This window comes from Harmonia axyridis, chromosome 3 (assembly GCF_914767665.1).
Source record: "Harmonia axyridis chromosome 3, icHarAxyr1.1, whole genome shotgun sequence".
NCBI classification, from domain to species: Eukaryota; Metazoa; Arthropoda; class Insecta; order Coleoptera; family Coccinellidae; genus Harmonia; species Harmonia axyridis.
This window is the reverse complement of record NC_059503.1, coordinates 23,866,103-23,890,248: the sequence shown is the minus strand read 5'-3', so window position 1 is coordinate 23,890,248 and position 24,146 is coordinate 23,866,103. Positions and strand designations below refer to the sequence as shown.

The window sequence follows — 24,146 nt, the reverse complement described above, 5'->3', positions numbered from 1 at the left end:
ATAGTTATTCTATACTGAAACTTCAAAACTGAAGGATAACTAACCTCATATATTCATGATCATAGATTCTTGTGTTGATTTTAAACAATATTTTTAACAAAATCTAATAGGAATATCTTGTATAATAAATGTTTAAATCACGTTAATTGTCTGTTTTCAAATAATTATTTCAAAGATGATTAATATACAGAAGTTATTACGTATTCCTCAACGAATTCCTGTAAGAATGATGACATAATATTATGATTCTTTTAGAACACTAATTAGTTTCAGAAGGAAATATCAACGGCTATTCATTCACAATCACTCTATCCCAATAAACATAATGTGTTATCAATTCACAACAAAAAAATACCTCAGTTTTCTACAAGATCGATGGCATTAATGGATGTAGGATTTCTTAAAAAATTTCTAACAAGGATACCCTCTTTAGAATTTAACAAAACAGTATGAAATCTATAATGCAGCAAATATAATTTTAAACTCCTACTTTTGTAGAAATTGAAAGCTATAACTTATAATCATTTCGAATCATTAGTCGATAATTTTGATTATATAGAATTCTTTGAAGAATTAGATATGCCAGACACTTTTTACTCATGGTTTGTAGTAACAGAACTCCATTTGTGGATGTTGTCAGCACGAGCAATGGCTGAAGGTAAAGATGGTAGAGTGATAAGAAATACTCTTGTAGAAGCATTATGGGCTGATGTACTTGAAAGAGTAAAGAAACTTGGGTCTGTGAGTATCTAATCTGAAATCAGTATTCATTGTTTTGATTGACATTTTTTCTAGAAAGGCAACCCTATTGATATAAGATCAAAAATTGTAGAATTATCAGAACAACTTCAGGCTTCTTACATTGCATATGATGAAGGTCATCTAGCAGATGATATTGTTTTGGCAGGTGCATTATGGAGAAGATTTTATCAACAATCTGATATGGTTGATATGGTACACATTGAAAAACTTGTAAAGTATGTTAGGAAAAATGTGAGTATTATATTTAATATTTTTTGCATATTTCCATCTTTAAGTTATCAAGATAAATTCCTTTTATGAAAGATTTTAAATTTTGCTCCCAGTTTCCAATAAACTTCTCAAACAGAAAGAAACATTTATTTCAGAAAATTTATTTGAATGATAACTTACTTGCTTAGTTCACAGAGCTTCTGAAGGAAAGAACTGAGCAAAGAAAACCATAACTTCTGCTAACACTTACAAGCACACCATATTATTCACAAAAAAGATCCATAATTAAATTTAATTTAGAAAATTACATACGAAAATCAATTATCATTTTGATATAAAATGTGTTTTTCCATTTGAAGTTCTGTCAGTGCATTTCCGTAAACATCTTGGCTTCTAGAATGAATTTTGTTGTAGCATTAATAGTCGCATTCCTAATCAGAATATTCAATTATTTAGGTAACCTATCATTATAAATGTCCCGACCACTGGGGGGAATTGGTGGAATTTTTCTTATTATACCATTTGCATTATTTTAAATCCTGATTCATTTTTCGATCTGGCAATGTGGCTGCCATTTTGACGTAGCAGATTCGAGGGTTTCAAGGTCATGCACCTATTCTACATATTTAGCTGAATTTTTGTTGAATATAGTGAGAAAAATATATTTAAGGAGCCAAACTCATGAACATTTTTTTCCTTATAGGCTAAGCATGATAAATAATATTAATGTTGTTGATAATAACATTTTTTGATAATTTTGCATTACTATTTGTTGATTTTCAGATGCGAGTATTGGAAAAACTAAGTGATGAGGAACTGTATGATCCTAAGAATATAAAGTGGTGTTCAATCAATACTTAAAATTCACCATTTCAAAATGATATAAATGAAAGTAATTGAAATGTGACTTTCAGAGTTTTATTTGAATAACCTGAAGACCAAAATAATTCTGATAATTTTAAAACATAATTGAATTAGAAAACAAGTATTTGATAACAATTAATATATTTATTTCTTATCATCATGGTCAACTGTTTTCACCTCTTTGATGATTTCATCTAATTTATACAAATCTTTGAGAGATGTATTAGCTGTACCTCTTTGCATTGGTTTAGGTTGTGAAGAGTGAGGTTTCCAACCAAGCATATTAATCACCTGAAGAAAAACTATCAATGTGGAAAAGATTTCAAGATGGGACATTTCTAATCTCTGTTATTACCTGAAAAGTTGCAGGGACAATTACATCTCCCGATTCCTTATCAACTTTACGGTACAGTTCTTTATAAATAGCAGCAGCTGCAAACTGCACATCACGATTCAAACGTATAGATCGATTGAAAGCAGCGTTGCTTTCGGCCATGCCTATAAAGAGAGAAAATATGTAACAGCTTAGTATCAAATATTATGAGATTGCTAAAATGAGCATAATATAATTTATTGTTGGATGAAAAATGAGTGGTGTGTCTAAGAAGGAATTTTCAGTGTTTATTTATTAACTTTGTCTTATCAACTACTAAGATCATTAGTTAAAACCTCAACAAATAATCAAACATTAAATATATTGTATACAACCCCATACAAATTCATACTGTCAATTTATAACAGTATGAGATTACGAGTGAATATAAGCTCGCATCTGAAATGTTCAAATAAAACAAAAGATATTTCAGGATACCACCTATTGGTTATGAATTAACTCACATAAGAACTGTAAATTCTAAAACTGATATTCACTATAATATTTAACACTTTTTGGATAAGATATTCAATAAATGGAAACTGAATCTTCAAACATATTTATCAGCATATAACAGCATTCAATTAAATTCGTGGTCAAGAGTGCTGTGGAGAAATTAGAGATGATTTTCTGTGATTGCAAGTAGCGCTTAGCTTGTTCAAAGTATGTAAACAAATATTAGTATTTATAGTACAAGCTAAGCGCTACTTGTAATCACAGAAAATCCACTCTAATTTCTCCACAGCAGAAGTTGATTTTCTGTGATTACAAGTAGTGCCTAGCTTGTACCATATGTTGTTCCCAGATTCGAAGTATGTGAACAAATGCTAGTGATATGGTACTAGCTAAGCTACTTGTAATCACTGAAAATCCACACTAATTTTTCCACAGCACTATTGACTACGAATTTTAATGAACGCTTGTTATATATATAACTGAAGTATTATATACTTATACTTGATATATGAATATTTCAACGCTTTTATATTAAAAATATATCATACCTTTCAAATCCCACATCAGCTCAAACATAGATGGATAATTAACAATTATCTCGTCTGTGTCAATGGTTAGCATAGAAAAACCAGCATTTGTTAAAAGAGATCCTATATCTCTCACTTCTGTGAAGGGTGAAATATGAGGTGAAATTCCCCCTTGCCTTTCTTGTTCTGCTAACTGAAGAGATGACCGGAGTTCATAAAGGGTATCACCTCCAAAAACAGAAGCCAAAAATACTCCATCTTCTCTTAGAGCATTCAGAATTTGCTTAAACGCCTTGGGTAGATCGTTCACCCAATGTAGTGCTAAACTGGAGACCACTAGGTCTAATGAATTTGGTTCAAACTATAAACATAATGAAAATAATCTATTCTATTTCGTTGATTTCAATTGTACCTCAATATTTTCTTCATCCAAAATTTTTGTTTCAACTCTTATGTCCTTTTCAACCATTGCTGAGGATGCTTCCAAGTTTGATTTGCTAACATCACAAAGTATTAATTGATCTATCGAGTCTTTTGACAAATGTTTAGATACATATCCTCTACCACATCCTGAAAATGTTCATTCAATTTTAGATTATGATTACTAATTCTTCTTTTAACCAGAAATCGAAGTTTTTTCTTAGACAAACCGAGAGTAGATGATTATAGGTAAGAAATAATTATCAAATACATTATTTGAAATGAACAATCTTGGATTTTTTGTTAGAAGTGTTGATGATCTATTTTTAATAAATTCTCTCTATTTTGTTTACACTTCCATTGAATTGTCCAGCAAGGAGAATTTGCATACACAAAAGAATATGTTTTTCATTGTAATTAATAATATATACCAGTGTTAGAATACCTATATCGGCTGCCAATGTGAATTTTCTCTTGATATCAAAAACTCTATCTGCAATCCGGTAACCTACTTCATCTTTCAAATAGTCATACAGGTTCACATCTTGAGCTGCTGACGCTCTTTCTCGTTGAAGAGACTTAGTATATCGATCAAAAATATATACAGCATTTGAATCATTAGCAATTCGATAATTTGTAGTACTTAAAGATATTGATCTTACTATAGAACGATACTTTATAATTGGCCTTGATGGTATGATTATTTTAGAAAACATAATGAAAAATATAATACTATAATATCTTAAATAATGATCATTTTTATTATTATATCATTGATTTACGTCATTTTAGTCTGAGAGGTTATGACAAACAATTTCCCATCGTAAACAATTTGATTTCAGAATTCAGTGCACGGATTATAGAGTTGTATATCTATATGTTTATATTCATATTAAAAATTATGGTACAATGCATTATATCCAAAAAAGGATGAAATATTTCATTATTTTCATGTTCTACCATAGTGATGCAATTTGATTATTGTCCAAAGCGAATATTTTTATAGGTTTGTTTAGAGTACAAATACAAACTTCAATTTGAGAAGTTTGTGTGCGTTTTCAAGGTGGATAGAGTTGGCATCTCTGATTCGCTATCCATGACGTCATGCCATTGCTAAATTTAATATCCTTTAGCTTGAATGAAAACTAATTGAAATTAACTATGGCAATGAAAATAATATTTCCATTTTTTTGTGAAGTTATGTGAACGAATGAAAAATATTACCATCTTTAGAGAGAGATGGAAAATTCTAATAATTCAATGTTGTAGTCGATTGAGATGATTTGATCTGGATCTTATTGTCGATACTTTTCTGAGACAGTAGGTATAGATTGATGAAATATAGTTTTTCTACGACCGCAATCATTTCCATAAAAACTGGTGGCAAATCGCGATACAATTACGAAACGTCAAAAGCTTAAAATAGGCTGTTACATAGTTGGCGAGATGTAGGAATTCCGGTACTTTCTTTAGAGGGAGTAGAAAAAAAGTAACGATGTCACAGTTAGCCACTCAACAAGTGATTAAGAAATTTAATGAAAGCACTCAAACACGTATTGAATGACAGTTTGTTTGCCCCACAGCCGCCATTAATTAACAATCAGCTGATCGTGTCAAATCATTGGAATTCTGTGGGCTCCAAACAGGACCGTCTTTAGCTGAAAGGGTTTGTTAACCTCGCATATTTCTGGTAAAGCTTGAATATTTATTCTTACTTGTTATAACCCTTCAGCTATAACGTCATATGTAGATTAGCTTTTATTGATATCAATTATGTGATTAAATGTTTAATAATGTATATTGATAAAAAAACAAATATAAATCTTGGCGCATTTTATTTAATTTTTTCATTAACATTATATAAGTACCTCTTCAAATAATGCAAAAAGTAAAGGTAACATTTACTTAACATACATAAAATTATTATCACACCATTTTAAGCACTATAAACATAGATATGGGTCTATTGTAGAAATTTCTATTTGGATTAAAATATCAATGAATAGGTTTATATAATTTGATTTTGAATATGTTGAGATGTCAATATTCTTCAATTATATCAAATTTTCAAATAAAAAAAAATAATTTAAAATTAATTCTTTTTTGCTTGAGAGTTCAAATTTTTTTTTCTTTAAAATGTTTACTCACTGATCTTGAAGGAAAAGATAATGTTTTCAGAGTGAATATTGGCGGAGTTCTTCTGAAACAATTTGTTTTCTAATTGAAATTCAATACCGATTGAAAAAATGTACTGTTGAATATACACAGAAGAATTTTACAGAACTATTAATTAAAATTTTCCATTCAATTATACATTCATATAAAATATGAAAATGTATAGTTGCAGAAATAACAGATTCATTTCCTGCAGGTGCATTTGAAATATAATTCTTGTAAAATAATTTTCAGTTCTAATGAATTTTGTTTTTTTATTTAACAGTAATTTTTATATAATTGAAGAAGTATTGCCCTTGAATTGAAAATTCGACAAATATCTACAAAAAGCAACTTTCGAATTTTATTCATATCTACATTAAACTCCTCAAATTTGTTGATAATAATAATCATCTTCCTTTTTTATAAGCAACAATTTAATTCTTTGATATGAATTAACAGAAAAAAATATGATTCTCAGAACATCATGTTACTATTATAATAATACAGATATATTTTGTATCGTTTGAATTTTGTAATAAACTCCATATATATCATTTAGTGTTATATCTCTTCATACAAAAAAATTACTTAAAATTACTCTTTCTACTTCAACAACTTCATTTTTTTCGATAAAACCAGTCTCAAATCATTGAACAACAATGATGAAATTATTTCAGGAAGTTAAGAATTAAAATTATAATTCGTTTGCCACTCATGATGTTTAAATACTGTATTAATCACATAAAACAGAATATATTAGTTCATACAATAAAAATCACGTAAAATTAATTGTAAGTAACTACATGTTTACACAGAGTATGACGAAAAATGTCATTAAAGAATAGAAAAATTGAAAAATCATTTTCTAAAGACTCACACTGACTAATGAAATTTATGTACAGAGGCAAATGAGTAAATCTCAATATTCAATGCTGAAAGCATAAGTTGGAAAATTACACTTTGAACTCAAATTGATAAGTAGGCCTACAAAACAGATTCGATTTGTTTTATTTCTTTTTCATTAGGACTTATTGGACTGGAAGCTGTTTCTATGATTTTCGGCATAGGAACACTGTTTTCTCTACCCGTTCTTGCCATTGTTATTGGCTCATCTTCTTCATCATCCTCATCAATTGGGGTCAGCGCATCCCCTTCGTCCACTTGTTGTGAATTTTCTGGAACAAAGCGTTTCAAACACGGTGCTATGAAACTAGTTACAGCTGATATTGCGAAAAGTCCACCAGCAACATAAAATGGCACTTCGTAACCTTTGGTTGCATCTAATAAGGCACCAGCCAATGGAGAACCGACAATGGCGGCTGCACCACGGAAAAGTATCAGCAAACCAAATGCGTTAGTCAATTTATCAAGCCCTAGTAAGTCAACCAATATGATTGATGTTAAAGAGATATAACCAGCTGCAAAAGAAAAAAAAATTAATAAACATGTTACGTTCTAGAAGAAATGTAAATAAGTTCAATAGAAAATATGATAATTTTTTTTAATTGATATTTCGTTTATAACTGGGACTCTTTTTCAAACTATCTTCATATCAAGATTTTCTTATTATTTTCTTCTTTCTGAGTTTATTTATTAGTAAAAGTGCAATGAGTCTTATCAATATCAGATGAATGAATTTGGCTGCATAATTATTGGCAATCAAATAGTACATCTGATATTATATTTATCAACAAAGGTTCTAAAAATTATGATTTGAAAGTAGTAAGTTATACTAACAAACTGCTATTCCAAAGAAAACTGCGACGGCCACATAGGAATAGTATGTTGCACAAAGAGGTACCATAGCAACAGAAATTGTGGAAATTATCAGGCATATATTATTTACAAATAGAGCATCAACTTGTGGGAAATCAGCAAAATATCCACATGCAACACGACCAATGGTGTTGGTTATACCAATAATTGATATCAAAAATGAAGCTTGGCCTGGATCAATACCCTGAAAAAATGGAATGTTTTGAACACTTATTGCTGAATTAAAAAATAAATATGCAATCAAAATTACCTTTTCTTTTGCACAGTCAACCAGATATACAAATGGAACGTACAATCCTGCCATACCAAAGAAATTAGATATTCCTATAAAGGTGAACACTGGATCTTTGAGCAAACTGACATCCATCATTTGGGACAGAGCAGACTTGAAACTTTCTGGTAAAGCTAAGCATGGACAAAGGTCAGCAGCTGTAAGTTGAAGGAAAATATTTTATGGAAAAACAGCACTTTCACAAAAAAATTAATAATACTGAAATAACACTAAAATTCTAATGTTTAAATCAATATCGGAATAGTAATTTGTATCAGGAAGTGAAGGACCTTCCTACATATATGAATTCCAGAGTAATAAACATTTGTTTATTATTTTGAGATATGAACTAATACATCAGAACATACAACAAGACGATAAAAAATATATTATGTGATTTCATTTAGCCACACTCGTACTATACAGGTTGAGGCATGCAGTATGTGTGAGTTTTTGCAAAGTACATTTATTCAACAGAACACTGTACAATGCGCAAATTCACGCAAGTCATGAAACAGGTTTCAATTTACTATTGTTGAATAAATTGTTTTTATTGAATTGCTCTAATGCCCACGTTTTCTGACCGCTGAAAATTAAATGGTTCGAGTTAAGGAACATTTTGTAATATGTTATTGCCAAATCTGAGTCCCTTTTTCTCACCCTGTGTATAATTTTCATTGAACTAATATATTACTGCTCATCTTATTTGAATACTTACGATCTCCTTCTGACATTTCAGTTCTAGCTCTTGGAATGCTCAATATACTCTGCCTATAGTTTGTGAGAGATTTTTGAGTTTGAAATTCAGGAAGATTGACTACTGATCTAGAATAAAAGATGTCTTTTCTCGAAAGAGGTCGGACCATATTGCTTTTTTCTCTTGACAAGGATAACCTAGAATTATGTACTAGACTCTCTACGTCTACCTGTAAATAAAAAATAAATTTTATGTATTGTGAATCACAGTTGATACAATCATGCTTTTCATTGCATTGAATACTTACTTCGCTATTATTGTTTCTGCTCAGAAAAGAGGCGGCTGAGCTGTTCCTGAGTCTCCTCATGTCCCCATTGGAGTTCATGCTACTTCTAGAATTCGACTTTATAGGAGCAAGGTTTGGTTTGAATCTCTCCCCAACTGAAGTCTTCCTCATTCTATCAAAAGTTGGGACAGATCCATTTTTGGGTAAAGAAACGTGAGTTGTAAAAGCTGGCTGACTAGCGTTCCTAGGCAATTTTGATGAATTTATTTCTGTATCACTAGAATCCCGTCTTTTTTCCTGGCTTCTAATCTCTTCAATTCTAGAGTTTTTCTTTACTCTTATTTCATTGCTACTTTCTTTTGGGCTCGGACTATTTGAACTCTCACTGTGATCAGTGACTTTGACCTCCGCTATTGTAGGTAACGTTGGAACAGTAGGAATTGGTGTAATTGGAGTTCCAGGAGCCAACTGATCTAGATTCAAGCTCGAGTGCACACCAGGATCGATATTTATAGGTTGTTTCATTCTTTTCTCCATGGTTCCATCTGGTAATTGTACCATGAAATATGATCCACCTATACTCCCCCTTTCCATCTGAATTCGTCTCTCTTCTGCCATTCTTTGGAGAAGTGGTTTGTCGTAGGTTTCTTTAGGATATTCTAGGGGTCTCATCAAAGCACCAAAAATAACGCAATTTAGAATGAGACCCGCGAGAATTAGATTAGCACCTTTCCATCCATATGATTCTAACAACATAGTGGCCAATGGGGCGAAAGCAAAAGTACCCACACCCGAACCGCATACAGCAATACCAGTAGCTAAAGATCTCTTCGTCTCAAAATAATAACCTACACATACTACAGCCGGTAAGTATATCAAGCCGAAACCTATGCCACCGAAGACTCCATATGTTAACATCAACCAGTTCACGGTTGGACTAAATATGCAGAGTGCAAAAGAAGCTGTCGAAATCAAACTGCCAGCAATGCAAACCGCTCGACAGCCGAATTTATTCGTTAGAGCACTCACTATAGGGCCACATGCTAGATACATCCCAGATAGCAGAGATCCCACCCATGCTGTTTTACCTTTCGTTTCACCATAATACGAAACCATGTCTGATAGGAATATACCGAAAGTGTATGCGATACCATCTACAATCATGTTACACATGAATGATGCAAAGACAATAACCCAACCGTAGCCTCCGTCTGGGGGCTGGGGTAGGTCGTGGTAATCGCAGTAGGATACTGCATCGTAGTCGCCCTCTTCTTGTTCAGCTGTAAGTCTTGCTACTTCTTCACATGCTACTTCACTTTCCGTCTGAAAAATAAAGAAACTTTTTTTAATATTCTGTGAGAAAATGTTAGAGAGTTAGATGTAAGGTTTTATGATGAAGACATTTGTATGTAATATCATCGTTCAATACAATTACTTTTTATTCAATGACAGAAATAAATTGAGAAATTAATTTCTTGATTTTGTACTGAATGTTACTTCCAATAAATAACATTGATAGTTTCAATCAATTCTTGAAAATAAATACTAAACTCCCAGAAGAACTGTGAACGATTATAATAAAGTGAATGTGAGCCTTTATATAAAATTTCCAGTATTTTTCTGTCACGTGGATCATTTGAATCGTAACCTATTCTGATCATTTTAATTGTACACTTCACGGTATTTTATGTTGGTTTTTTCTTGAAAACAGTTCCTAATTCAGATTGAAGATATTTAATGGATTCGGCCTTACTAAGCGCAAATTAATTACAAATAAAATAAAAACAAAGATTCAAGCATGAAGAGCGTTTTTATATTAGATATTTCAATTTTCACAATTTCAAATACATATTTCTTATATTAAATTATTATTATTAAATATATTGTGCATGGAGGGGGAGTATCCCTTTTGAAGGGATTGAACGATTTCGCATGCTGGTAATTTATGATGAGCTAATGGAATTTTTAAAATGCGATTAGAATATTGAACAGCAAGAAACCTTCCTTAGAACATCAAACTACCCTTGTTCCTGAAATACAACCCCGTTGTAGTTAAGAATATATGTTCATATATATGAATGAAAACTGTAGTACTATAGTTTCTTGCTGAGATCAGGCATCGTGATAGTCCAATGAAGCAGCTAGTGAAACCCGATTTATTCAAGATAAGTTGTCTAATTTTTGTGTAGAGTGAACAGGTCGACCATTAAAAATTTTAATTTCATTCAACTTGTGAAAGCCTGTGTAGCAGTTTCGTTACCAAATAAACCAAACCACCCCTAGAAATTTATCAAAGAGTCTCAACTCGACCATTTTTTCCCAAGAGGGCAATAATTGTAACGTTACAAGCGCGAGCTCACAATCGATCAAAAGCAACAACGTGTTAATGATTTTGAGCAGTGTTTGAAGCTGTTTAAGTGCAGTGGATGAAACACGGCTCCATCATTTCACTCCGGAGTCCAATCGACAGTCATTCGAGTTGATTGCACACGATGAACCGAATCCAAAGCGAGAAAAAACACAACAGTCTGCTGGCAAGGTTATGGCATCAGTATTCTGGGATGCGCAAAGTATAATATGCATTGATTTGCTCCAAAAGGGCCAGACCATCAACAGAGATTATTATATAGCGTTATTGGATCGTTTAAAGTATGAAATCGTTAAAAAAACGCCCCATTTGAAGAGAAAAAAGAAGCTGTTTTATCAAGACAATGCGCCGTGTCACAAATCAATGAAAACATTGGCAATATTGCATGAATTGAGCTTCGAATTGCTTCTGCATCCACCGTGTTCGCCAGATATGGCCCCCAGCGACTTTTTCCTGTTCTTGGACCTCAAAAGAATGCTCGCTGGAAAGAAATTTAGCGCCAATCAAGAAGTAATCGCCGAAACTGAGGCCTATTTTGAAGCGAAAGAGAAACACTGCGAAGTTACGCAAAAGACAAATATGTGTTAACAATTCAATTTTCACATTCAACATCTAGTGCCTTAGTTTGTAACTGGATAAAAAAAAATTCCTTCAGTTTAAAACAGCTGATTGTCAACATTGAGAACACTACTAAACTTAAAACAAGTATAAGAAAAGCACATCAAAAACGTTGACTCCAATTTTCTATGGAGGCTTTTTACTTTTTACAAGATGCAATACCAAATGCTACATGTTCTAAAGTGGCAAGACATGATCTACCAGTCGTGTTAACTCTTTGCAATCAACATAATGATTCCACGTATACTTTGGCCTACTGAGTTAATTTATTGCCACGGCCACTTGGATCTCCAGATCTTTTACCCCTTGATAACGCCTAGGACATAATGGGTAAGAGCTAATCTCCGAAGCTCTAAAACATTTTTAATTATTTTCGGATATAAAAAAGAAATAAAAAAATTCGATCTGTGCTATTACAAATTTTATAAACTAGAGTAAATTAAAATTATGCAAATAAGACAATGTGTGTCTTCTATTATACAAAGTAGTCTCTCAAGAGAACTGAAACGTAAGCAACATGGTAAAACGAATACATATCATATCACATGACATGTACATCCTACACATCTGCATTGAACAGAAACGTCTAGAAAATAAATTTCCCTGGATACTGACACGATCCTCAATACCTACAAAAAGAAACGTTACTGCGATCTTTTAAAGTGATTTCAAATCTTATTTCGAAATAAAAAAAAAACACTTAACAACTCTACTGGTACAAATCGGGTTACATTGAATAGTTTAAAACATACCATGGTGTGATGCAACCTTTATTGGTCGATAAAACGAAAGGTAAACTTCTCACTAAACAATAATTTACTCGAATTTATCCATCGCGTATAATTTTTTTTCGAAACGAGTATTACTTTCAATAACTGAGTGGGCAATGAGTTGGCCCTAGAAATTATTATCTCTACCCCTGATATCTTCAGTGAGTATTTGTTTAAAATATCTAGAAATAATTCGTTTTCAATCAGTATCTATCTGATCTGATATGGGATAACGAACCTTCATACCTAATAAGTAATGAGTCGATGAATATATCAGTTTTAAAATTCCGCTTATTCAATTTTGATCGACGTCCCTGATTTTATTATGCATCTGTTCAATTAAAATTTGCCAAAAAATTGCTATAACCTGACGATAAGATAAATTCGACGTAATTTAGATTATATTGCGAGAATTCCAATTCCAATGATATTAACTCGGATATTAAGTTGGAAATATTTGAAAGGAATTACTTCAATTGATACAGGATTATTTCAATTTTCGATGCTCTCGGGCAAAACATTCTGTGAATGTTAGGAAATTATTTAATTTTTATAATGCATAAGAAAATTTTTTTATTGAATATCATGTTGCGGGAGTTTTTTACCAAAAATCTAAAAAAATTTGAAATATTCATAACTCTGAAACTATTGAAATTATGTCTTTGAGGATCTACTGTGAAAAATGGAAGTATATTACTGATAGTTTTACAAAAAAAAAAACAGAGGTTTTTGAACATTCGTTCATCAATGCATCAATCACAGTATAGGAACTAGTATAAGCCACAGTATAGTTCCTATACTGAGGCTTACAGGTATATCTAAGATGCATAGACCCTGGTATGTCCACTTATACCCGTGAAACTTTCAGACAAAACGAGTGATTTTTCAGATTTAAGCCTACTTGATTGTGAGAGATCATGGCAGTTTCAGATGGCGCATATAGCTTTTATATTTGACATTTTTCGCGATTCTCTACTCTCGTGCCTTTAAGCATAGAATAATAATATTTTATATTCCATGCTCGTGACAATCTTCTATACACTGAAGAGACCTATAGCCGTCAGTTATTATATTTCATTCAATTCATTAAAAAATCGATATGAACTGAATTGTAATTTCTTGTAAAAGTTTGCAGTGTCTCAAATCAATATTTCGTTTTGAACAATTCTGAAGAGCGCCACCTTACAGAAATCTGGTAAGTTTTCACCAAAGCAACAGGTGGACAGAGTCTGAAACAAAATGGAATCAGTGCACACACTGATGAGCGCTCACAAGTTCCAAATTCCAAAAACTCCAATTCGGTACTTTTCTTATTTTTGATTGTTCTTCAAACCGATTCGTTACAATGTTTACGGACTGACATTATTGAATTTAACCATGAATTCATCAACAGCGAGTCGAACCTCATCCGTTCAACCATTCTACGCTCAAAATTCAAAATTTGCAGACATTGTGTCGAAATTATAGTCATGTCAATATAGGATATTGATCATAAAACACAGAACTTGACGTATTAATCATCTAAGTTCATTTTATCTCCTTTAAAGTAAACTCTTATTCAGAGTAATACACTATAATGTCAACAAATAATAAAAATATCAAAACACTTTGCAAACGTGTCATCCTAAATAAAATTTTTATTGACTGAAAACGGATGCCTCAAAATAGTGAATTGAGTTTTAAAAAGTGAAAAAAGTCTGCCGCAGCCTACAATCTGACAAGAAATCCGATTGCACAACACCTCGATAATAATAAAATAACTTTTAACATCACCTTCAGTTTTGATTAACTTTATTGATTTGCTTTTTTTTAATGCTCTGTAGTCTGTACTACTCATACGCACGTGTTTCTGATAAATTCGATTCACCGTAAACCTTATGCAACATTTTCATCGGCTTCGGCTCATGGAATTCCATTTGCAATACGAATTCTGTATTTTTTATCCTGAATAAAAACGCTAAAAGTACTCAAGGTGAACAAAATGGAACATTGTAAACAAAATAAATAATAAATGACTCCGTCAGAATATTGAATATTTCCCTCCTGTCAAAAATGCTATGTATCTGAAGAACAATTATCGAAAATTACAGCGAATATTTCCCTCCTGTCAAAAATTCTATGTATCTGGAGAACAATTATCGAAAATTACAGCGATAATTGCATTGTAGGAAGCGAAACTGCACTGCGATAATTGTTCTGTTCATAGATGCATAGTTTCTATGCATCTTACACAGTTCGAATCTATGGCATTTCCATTATACATCAGTTTGACAAGTGATGTAACAGTTTATTCGGGAAATATTCCCCCGAATTACACTCGTGCATCAAAATGACCGGATAATTTCGCATTCCAGCGTGTTTTCCTTGAAAAACTGCATTCGGTCATTTTCATTTTTGGAGAAAGAGCCCTCCACCTTCGGTGTCGGGCTCTTTCTCCAAAAATGAAAATGAACTCATGCAGTTTTTATGAATATTTCCCTCCTGTCAAAAATTCTATGTATCTGGAGAACAATTATCGAAAATTACAGCGATAATTGTATTGCATTGTAGGAAGCGAAACTGCACTGCGATAATTGTTCTGTTCATAGATGCATAGTTTCTATGCAACTTACACAGTTCGAATCTATGGCAATTCCATTCTAAATCAATTTGACAAGTAATGTAACAGTTTATTCGGGAAATATTCCCCCGAATTACACTCGTGCATCAAAATGACCGGATAATTTCGCATTCCAGCGTGTTTTCTTTGAACCCGTAAATTTCCCATAGTTACGGTGTATTGATAAATGAATATACACCCTGACGACGCGGTATAATCGTTTTGGTGTTTCGCCTCCTGCCATATTGGGATCATTTACAAAGTAACATTCTTGGACGTTCGCTAAAAAAAAAAGTCAAGTTCAGTGAAATGACATTGAATCTCGCATTGAATTATCAAAATGCAGTGCTTTGGTGATGGTTATTGAAATTATTCGTTAAATAATGTCATAATTTCAGAGTTTTTACTAGATATAAGATTGAATATATTTTCACTCCGGGCTTGCGATTCTGATTATTAACTGAAAATGAATATTGGTAGTTTTCCGAGACTTAATCCTTTAAATTTACATGAAAATCAATTGAAGCATATTCAAGGGTTGAAAGTTTTTGATAAAATTCATAAACATAAACGAATAAACCATTATAAACACTGATTCAGGCTACCCAAATTGTAATTAACTAAATTCCCTGTATAAAATACAAGGAAAAAATTCTAATAGCTGACCCAACTACTTCGGCAGATAAGATAATTCAGGAAGGTAACATTTATTTCAATTATTTGTTCCTCTAACTCTAACAGAAATGTTTCAACATAAACCAGCAGAAGATCGAAAGATCATTCATAAGTGACTCAAGTGTTCTTTCATATCAAAATCTGATCATTTTAATATAATCTGAATAATTTTTTATAGGTTATGGAATTTTATTGTAGCGGAAGATTATTGTTTCATCTCGATGACACATATTGTTTTCCTGTGGACTATTGGACCCACTCGTTATTATTTGAAATCAATATCGAATAAGATTTTTCCAAACAACTACCATTAATATTTAACTACTATTAATATGATCATTCGATTCCCAAGTGAAACTTTATCACAGGCATTTTATGTTAGTATCATAATACCTACTACCCACAACATTGGCGCCTGCCTTGATATAGCAAGTAGGCTATTCCTTAAGATTATACACAAATTACTATATTGTACGTTGTGTGTTATCAATTATCATCATTGTTAGGTTCAAGTCGGACTGAATAGAAATTGTTATTCGCATTATTATGACAATATATATGATTTTTTGACGAATAAATATTCTTATTTCTAATAAATAATATTAAATGTTATTATCGATACGAATCAAGAAGAAAAACACTCCTCCAATAGAATACCCCGATGTAATATTCACATCGGGGTATGCTAGAATAGCATTTTCTTAATAAAAATGTTCAAGATCAAATGTTTTCACCCCAAAAATTTTCAGTTTACGTTTTGGAATTCGAAGACTTCAAATGACTGCGAATTTTGTATAATGATTCATTATTACCTTGTATCGAGCAGAATATTTCAGTTCTTAAGATAATTCGATGGAAACCGACTTCACAAGTCGGTTTCCATCGAATTATCTTAAGAATTGAAATCTCGAGTGAAATATTCTGAAAAAAAAAATGCATTCTCTTCGTAATCGAACCGGTGGACTGTGTGTCTACTTCAAAAAGTCCAAAACTTCAAAGCGAGATTCTACATGTGATTTTCAACAAAAAATGTCATATAACACATAGTCGAATATTGACGGTAATTCTTCAATTCAACATTTGTATTTTTAAGAAATATTTCAATTTTTTTTTTATAAAATCAATCACACTCCAGTTATCCTTGTAGTCTCATCAAATTTGATTACATATCTCGAAATTGGCTATAACAAAAGAATTTGATTGGTAAGCAGATAAACATAATTATTCTTATTTTAAGTTTATTTGTAGTTTTCGAACGAATAAACTTATTATTTATATTTATTTATTAGGTGAACAATAATATTCTTCAGCAAAAACTATCCCATTTAGTGATCTTTCGAATGACATTACACTTTTGTACTAGCTGCTTGTTTTCGGCCTCAATATCATGGCTAACATGATAACAACGAAAAATAAGAAATTATTCAAATCTGATTATATTCTATTTTGAAGCTCTTAATGATTGAATCAGTTGTTTTCTCTGATGGAATATTGAAGTTACTCTCATTAGATGTATTAATTTATCTGTCGAGTCAAACGAATCGACTAAATTTTGTTAATACATATTTTATTAAAGAAGTAAAGACAAAATGCTGGAGAAACTCGCTATAAGGAATTAAAAAATTAACTCATAGCAAATGTTCAAAAATCCATAGGAGTAAGATCCGGGCTCCTTGGCGGACATCTTATTGGACCGTACCTTTCAACCAAAATATTCATTTCGTTGGCCCCTTACATTGCGGCTATTATGAGCCACCAAGGAGACCTGATCTTAATATTTTGGATTTTTATGTCTGGATTATTATTATTAAATAATCTTAATATTTCAGCGATAACCTATTCGACCAATTTGTAATTTCAAGCTCGCTTTGAGATATTCGTTATAATTTTTTATATCGATATTTAGTATGTATATGATTTTTTCCATACTTGTTCAGATATTTTGCTATAAAACAAATAATAAATCAAAGAGTGAAATTACATATAGACTGGTCCAATCTTTTGTAATTGTTTTTCGTAATCGTTAGGAATTTCAATAAACATCAATAAACATGATAAAAATATACAATTTAAACCGTCCGAAATATCAGAATACGCAATAGATGAAATGTTATCAAAATATTTTTGTCTTAAACTTAATTTTCAAGTTCCGTATAAAAATGTGTCAATCATCATGTTTGTTTGAAATTATCGATGTACACCCACCTAAATCTTCAGTATTAATTTCAACATGATATATCGGGTGTCCCAAGGTGAGTGGCCTATTAGATTATTATGGAAACTATTGATGGTAAAGATTTAAAATTTTGTGGATAGATATTTGGCCATGTAAGGTACAATTTTAAAATAATTTCACATTTCCAGTGTTGCCGGATGTACGAAAATTTGGCAACAACTTTGTTATTTTAAATGGGACATCCGGTATTTCTATTTTTTTTATGATACTCCATAAAATATTGAATCTATTCACTCTTACTTTTCCATCCCTATCTTTAACGGTTTATGAGTTATTAATTATTTTTCGAAATTTTAAATCAAATTGGCGTATTACGAAAATGACTCTAGTTCGCTCAATATTTGAGATTTAAGTCTGAAATTTTGCAAGTCGTTAGATATTGATCTGATCTGTGTAAATGCTTTTGAATTATGGTTGTCAATAATACAGGACGGAACAAAAAAAATCATCATTTGCCAAGTTCCAAAATTGTGAAAAAGTATATTTTTTCAAATTAGACACCTAGTTTATTTTTCAATTTTTGGAATCAGGACAACACACTCTACAATTTTTCTATTCACGTCCCTATACCTATCTCAACTGGATTCCGAGTTATATGCGTTTATTAGATTTCACATTGATTCAATAAGTGTTAATTTCTTTTGTATTGTTATTTTGTCTATGTCGTTCATAGATCGATATATCAATGAATCAGTTCAATCCATAAATGTCAAAATAAACAATTATTGCCTAACAGGTGTTTTGTTCCGAGGTTTTTCTATAAATAATGGCTCAAGAAAGATATACACATACAACGCATATAACTCGGAATCCAGTTGAGATAGGTATAGGGACGTGAATAGAAAAATTGTAGAGTGTGTTGTCCTGATTCCAAAAATTGAAAAATAAACTAGGTGTCTAATTTGAAAAAATATACTTTTTCACAATTTTGGAACTTGGCAAATGATGATTTTTTTTGGTCCGTCCTGTATTATTGACAACCATAATTCAAAAGCAGTGACACAGATCAGATCAATATCTAACGACTTGCAAAATTTCTGACTTGAATCTCAAATATTGAGCGAACTAGAGTCATTTTCGTAATACGCCAATTTGATCTAAAATTTCTAAAAATAATTAATAACTCAAAAACCGTTAAAGATAGGGAAGAAAAGTAAGAGTGAATAGATTTAATATTTTATGGAGTATCATAAAAAAAATAGAAATACCGGATGTCCCATTTAAAATAACAAAGTTGTTGCCAAATTGTCATACATCCGGCAACACTGGAAATGTGAAATTATTTTAAAAATGTACCTTACATGGCCAAATATCTATCCACAAAATTTGAAATCTTTACCATCAATAGTTTCCATAATAATCTAATAGGCCACTCACCTTGGGACACCCGATATTCGTTATTCAATAGGTATTGAAAAGCAGTCTTATTATTTTTATATATTTTTTTCGTTTATCATTTCTAATTATGAAACTTTGAAATCGGAACACAGATCTCCTGTAAAACTACGATCAAAAGAGAAACACTGCAAATTTTACAATACATCTCAACACGTGACAAAAAAATATAAAATTAATTTTTTCTTAAAAAATTGATAACTCGTGTTCTCGAGCTAGGAAGATGAATGCGATACAGCAACCAATTTTTGTACAAAATTTCATGCCAATAGCTTTAATATCTACAGGAAAGCTTTGGACGGCGGACGGACGAATTTTTTTTATTCGATTTTTCGATTCTATACATTATAGAAATGAATTCAGCTAGGAAAAGGTTTTGTAGAGGCCCAAGAGAATCGATATGATTGAAACTTTTTGAAATTTGGTGTACCTATTCCAATCAAAATCTGGTAAATATCCAATATTGGACATCTCTTTTCGATATCGATATCAGATCACGTCTTTTTTATTTATCAAGTAAATATTTGGAAATCATCATAATAGTAGCTAACACATATACCTCATTCAAAAAAAATATATATATCTAGATAGGTAATCGAAAACGAAAATCAGTAGTGCCCGAGGTAGTGCCTTAGAATTTCGTGTATTTCGGGTGGCCTAACCTGAAAGATTCTATTAAAATCGTGTGAAACAATTACAGTACTTCTAATTCAATAATTGTCTTCCGCCCTATCGTTTAAAAATAATTTATAGTCCAAACAAAAGAGTTAAAGCTTCAGACGGTGGGAATAGAATTAAAAACGATATGAATGTTATCTTGGTATGAATCACAAATGTGATTGTTTGAACTGAACGGAATTGTCACTTTTGACAACTGTATTTCATTTGACAGAAGCGTATCAGTGGAAGCTCCAAAACATTTCATTTACAAAGGAAAGAGAAACAATGAACAAAAAAGACGAAGAATTAATTAATCATGCAGTTAAAAGTCCAATTTAATCGGTCAGCTTCGTAATCCAAGAAGCATCCTTGGCATTCCACACAATTTGCAACGAATGATTTTATAAAGTTAATATCAAATATGCTTACTCAATCGAATATAGGAATAACAAGATATCAAGAAGGTTTCAGATTGTAATATATATTCTATTACACATTAACATATTTCTCCTAATTTTTGAATGAAGAGATTTGATAAACAAAAACAATGAGAATAGAGAACTAAGGAAAATTACAGGTCATTCCCATTGACATTTAAACCGCTTATTTTAAATGCTCATTTAAAGTATGGTTATTATGAAAGAATAGAAAAAGTATGTCCTACCCTGCTTATAGTACTTATTTTCCTAATTCTAGGCTGCGATCTCACAGGTTTCAGAACTTCTGATGACATTTTAACAGGTATCTAGCTACAAGAGCGCACAATTCCTCGTTAGCACCAGTTTTAAGTATCACAACACGGATGACACTTATTTTAAACACTGTTCAACAATCCTTAACCCTTTCCGAGGGTTCAAATACTTTAAAATATGAATGAATTCGTCGTGGACTGAACATATTCGACTGCTGTTACACTCACGTGCTGTGAATTTCTGGAAACTGTAGTCATGAATAGCTTTAACCCGCGGAAACTGGTTGAGAGTAGGAGTATTGAATTGTCGACTTTGTGCAGTGCGAAGTTGTGATAGCTTTAACTGTGTGATAATAAAGTAAATATAAATAATTGAAATTAACCTTGACTAAATTTTACTTGTACCAGATGATATCCGTGACGTCATCCAAATGGCGCTTTGTAGTCCTACCGTACAATTAGCTCGTGATAAGATTTCGATACAGAGTTGGATCTAGCCATAAAAATCACGTAGAATCGAAGACGTTCAAACTGGAAAGTGATCAAAGGACAGTTTACTTTTCCAAATTAATTAAATATAAAGCTGCTTTTATTTGCAATCCTCAAATTCTGCGCGGATTCTATACATTTTCACTAAATTAGAAGATAATACTTTAGTTAATCCAGTCCTGACTTGAAGCATAATATTCTACCTGGTACGTTATCTACAAACTATTTCGCAGCTTCTCTACTGGTCCAAATTAATCTATCTGCGATTTCTGATTATTTAAGACGATTATCTGATTTGGATTGGATTCTAAAAACTCTCTAAATTTTTATCGTTCACCTGGTGGAATCCGTTTAATTTTTTTAATAGGTATTGAAAATTATTATATTTATACTATATAGGTAATAGTTTCAATATCATCCAAGAGTTTTTTTTATGAATATATAATAATTAATATTCTTGTGAACCGTAAATTCATATATCAATTTATCTTTAGCACTTTATATACATAAAACTATACCAAATTTGTATAGGTGTACCTATGACCATTATTGTGTTCCCGAAGGATTGTCAACTTTAGGATAAAGCATGCTAATAAAATTGAATGGTAGAAATGAACCAGTGAACTTGGGTTTGTTTGATTCGACCTGATTACTTTCTAGATCGATTTGTATATCTTTCATTCAGAACAGATATTTTACAGAATAAGATAGTTTGAGCTAGCTGAAAAAATATTTTGTCAGTACACATATAATTACCCATAATTAATTTGAAATGGACCTGCAATATACTCTGAATTTTTCTGTAGAAATGTTAGGTTATATTTAATATTTTTACTTGAACAATTACAATTAACTATTCGCCATTTTTCACAATGTAATGCAGATTTGTAAGAATTTATTTCATTTTATCTATGAATCATATAGTCATTAGTTGAATGGGCTTTCATAATAAGTAGCTATTCAATATTATTCAAAGAGACTTGTCGCTATGAAAGGCAAAGAGTTAGCACAAACACCAAAGTTTGTGATAACACTAACACCAGGAGAGTGATGTTGAATATCTATAACATTCCGACTTAATTTTCTAGAGGTTGCAAATTATCTACTAATCTAATAATAAAATTAGAAAAACTCACTCTTACCAAAATTCCCGAATCTCTCCTAGAATCGGGATCTTTCTCTGGATCGTCATCATCTCTACTCTCAACTTGACCCATCGCCCCAACAGGGGCTCATCAACAACAATCTGAGATATTAATTATTTTCCAGTCTTCTATTGCATTTTTCTGAAGAACAAGCAGCTTAACACTGACCCTCGAACATTACAAAACGAGAATAATCTTATTATATTCAGCAATACAGTAGGTATTTGTCTTTGACGGAAACAACCCCAAACCTCAGTTGCCTGGCAGTGACTGCGTCCTTGTGAATTCAACCCCTGCTATAACAGTGGCGGCACCTGTAGAGGGTAAGAATAAATATCTAACATGTTTCCAAAATTTCGTAAGGATGAAAAATTTACACTGAATTAGGAAAAAATAAGCGGTTTACCGAATAAAATTGTTAACTACATGTATTGAAATCTAATAAACATGTTTTTTTGATATCAAATGTATCAAGGCTAAATTTTATATAGGAATTTATATATAATTGGAAATTATTATTGTAACTAAGTTACTCACGGAGGAGTTCTAGCGTCTTTTATTATTTATTTTTTTTCACAATTCTTTATTTGGTTAATTAATCTCAATTTATTTAAACGATTTTACAAAATGTATAAACATATATGCAAAAATAAAAAACAGTTTAAATTTTCCATTTAAAATGTTATATAATATACCCAAAAACAACTAGAGATACGGAGTCGTTAAAAGACGGTGACTTTGAGTACAGGAGAGTCCACCCACTCCTTCAATTAAAACTATAAAAAAGTGCTTAATTTCCGAAAATTCGTTCCATAGTTAATATTTTTTTTTTCAAATAAATAATTTTCGTGAACCCCTTCCTCCTTGAGTCGTCTGCCTCCGGACTCTTGAGCATGTGCCTCACTTGCCCCTCTGTAACCGGCACTGGAAAAAAAACTCATGTATTTCGCATCACGGTAAAGCTCTACGAAATATTTTTTGTTAAATATTCAATGTTTCCAAACTCTCCAAGCCCCCTTTGAGACTTCTCAGAAACTTATATCTATATCGAAACGTGTTTTATTAATCTTGGACTCAGAAACGAGGCTGAATAAATATGAATCTGATAAATATAGACAAATTGGAACCCTCAAGCTCTCTCATCAAAAATAAATTGTATACTGTCACAATCAATTGAATGTGTTGATCCCTAGTCTAGAATAGATATAAAAAAGCAGTAATGGAAATCATAAGGGAAAAAAAATACTTGGAAATTATACTTGAAGGTTTATTATTTCCGTATCAATAATGCGCGGGGCTTATATTCAAAATTATACTTTACAGCCCGAATAATTCATTCACACCTTTAGAGCTTTTAGCTCGATTGCTATACACTGCAAATATACTCATGTGTAATTCGAACAATTGAAGGGTTTATACGAATAATATGTAGAATCATACTGTTCCGCCTATGATTATTTCGATAGGGTTAAAATGGTTGTGCGGAAAAAACGTCATGAGCTGAGTTTGCGCATGTAAAAATACCACTTTTACTTTCTTGATTTTCTAGTACCGAATAACACTTGAATGAATTGTATCATGTTCACTGGTTGTAGTCAAAACAAAATTGCTTCTTATCGTCATTTTTTCGATATAGATACTGTTCCTAGCACTTCAATCATTGTTCATCGAGTACTAAGTAAAGTATACAGAAAAAGAGTA

At 31.6% G+C, this 24,146-nt stretch overlaps 3 protein-coding genes across 6 annotated transcripts; 1 reads left to right on the top strand and 2 right to left on the bottom strand.

Annotated features, from left to right (window-relative positions):
• The first annotated feature begins 21 nt into the window (after positions 1-21).
• On the top strand, positions 22-1,879 carry LOC123676272 (ubiquinol-cytochrome-c reductase complex assembly factor 1). 2 transcript variants are annotated; one of them, XM_045612075.1, is made up of 5 exons: positions 22-220; positions 274-447; positions 499-741; positions 796-993; positions 1,756-1,879. In XM_045612075.1, exons 1-5 carry the CDS (start codon positions 176-178, stop codon positions 1,831-1,833), a joined length of 738 nt encoding a protein of 245 aa, XP_045468031.1. In that variant the 5' UTR covers positions 22-175; the 3' UTR covers positions 1,834-1,879. The 2 variants fall into 2 exon arrangements, with proteins under 2 accessions (XP_045468031.1, XP_045468030.1); XM_045612074.1 differs by having other exon boundaries at positions 23-220; positions 268-447.
• Positions 1,877-5,181, bottom strand: LOC123676270 (arginine-hydroxylase NDUFAF5, mitochondrial). Its single transcript, XM_045612070.1, has 5 exons — positions 4,058-5,181; positions 3,605-3,762; positions 3,214-3,553; positions 2,192-2,334; positions 1,877-2,127 (listed from the first exon to the last, which is right to left on the bottom strand). The coding sequence occupies exons 1-5, from the start codon at positions 4,326-4,328 to the stop codon at positions 1,981-1,983; spliced, it is 1,059 nt and encodes a 352-aa protein (XP_045468026.1). The 5' UTR covers positions 4,329-5,181; the 3' UTR covers positions 1,877-1,980.
• A 1,303-nt stretch (positions 5,182-6,484) lies between these two features.
• Positions 6,485-22,664, bottom strand: LOC123676266 (monocarboxylate transporter 3). 3 transcript variants are annotated; one of them, XM_045612060.1, is made up of 6 exons: positions 22,443-22,664; positions 8,821-10,122; positions 8,535-8,742; positions 7,796-7,974; positions 7,507-7,729; positions 6,485-7,187 (listed from the first exon to the last, which is right to left on the bottom strand). In XM_045612060.1, exons 1-6 carry the CDS (start codon positions 22,515-22,517, stop codon positions 6,754-6,756), a joined length of 2,421 nt encoding a protein of 806 aa, XP_045468016.1. In that variant the 5' UTR covers positions 22,518-22,664; the 3' UTR covers positions 6,485-6,753. The 3 variants fall into 3 exon arrangements, with proteins under 3 accessions (XP_045468016.1, XP_045468018.1, XP_045468019.1); XM_045612062.1 differs by lacking the exon at positions 22,443-22,664 and adding an exon at positions 20,785-21,244; XM_045612063.1 differs by lacking the exon at positions 22,443-22,664 and adding an exon at positions 12,538-12,721.
• Between the last annotated feature and the right edge of the window lie 1,482 nt (positions 22,665-24,146).

Coding starts and splice junctions, on each gene's coding strand:
- LOC123676272 (XM_045612074.1), top strand. CDS start 176: ATGATTAATATACAGAAGTTATTACGTATTCCTCAACGAATTCCT. Junction 448..498: donor CTTTAGAATTTAACAAAACA/GTATGAAATCTA, acceptor CTACTTTTGTAG/AAATTGAAAGCTATAACTTA. Junction 994..1,755: donor TAAAGTATGTTAGGAAAAAT/GTGAGTATTATA, acceptor GTTGATTTTCAG/ATGCGAGTATTGGAAAAACT.
- LOC123676270 (XM_045612070.1), bottom strand. CDS start 4,328: ATGTTTTCTAAAATAATCATACCATCAAGGCCAATTATAAAGTATCGT. Junction 2,335..3,213: donor GCTGATGTGGGATTTGAAAG/GTATGATATATT, acceptor CTCTCTTTATAG/GCATGGCCGAAAGCAACGCT. Junction 2,128..2,191: donor TTGTCCCTGCAACTTTTCAG/GTAATAACAGAG, acceptor GTTTTTCTTCAG/GTGATTAATATGCTTGGTTG.
- LOC123676266 (XM_045612060.1), bottom strand. CDS start 22,517: ATGGGTCAAGTTGAGAGTAGAGATGATGACGATCCAGAGAAAGATCCC. Junction 10,123..22,442: donor GGAGAGATTCGGGAATTTTG/GTAAGAGTGAGT, acceptor TTTATTTTTCAG/ACGGAAAGTGAAGTAGCATG. Junction 7,730..7,795: donor TTGACTGTGCAAAAGAAAAG/GTAATTTTGATT, acceptor CCATTTTTTCAG/GGTATTGATCCAGGCCAAGC.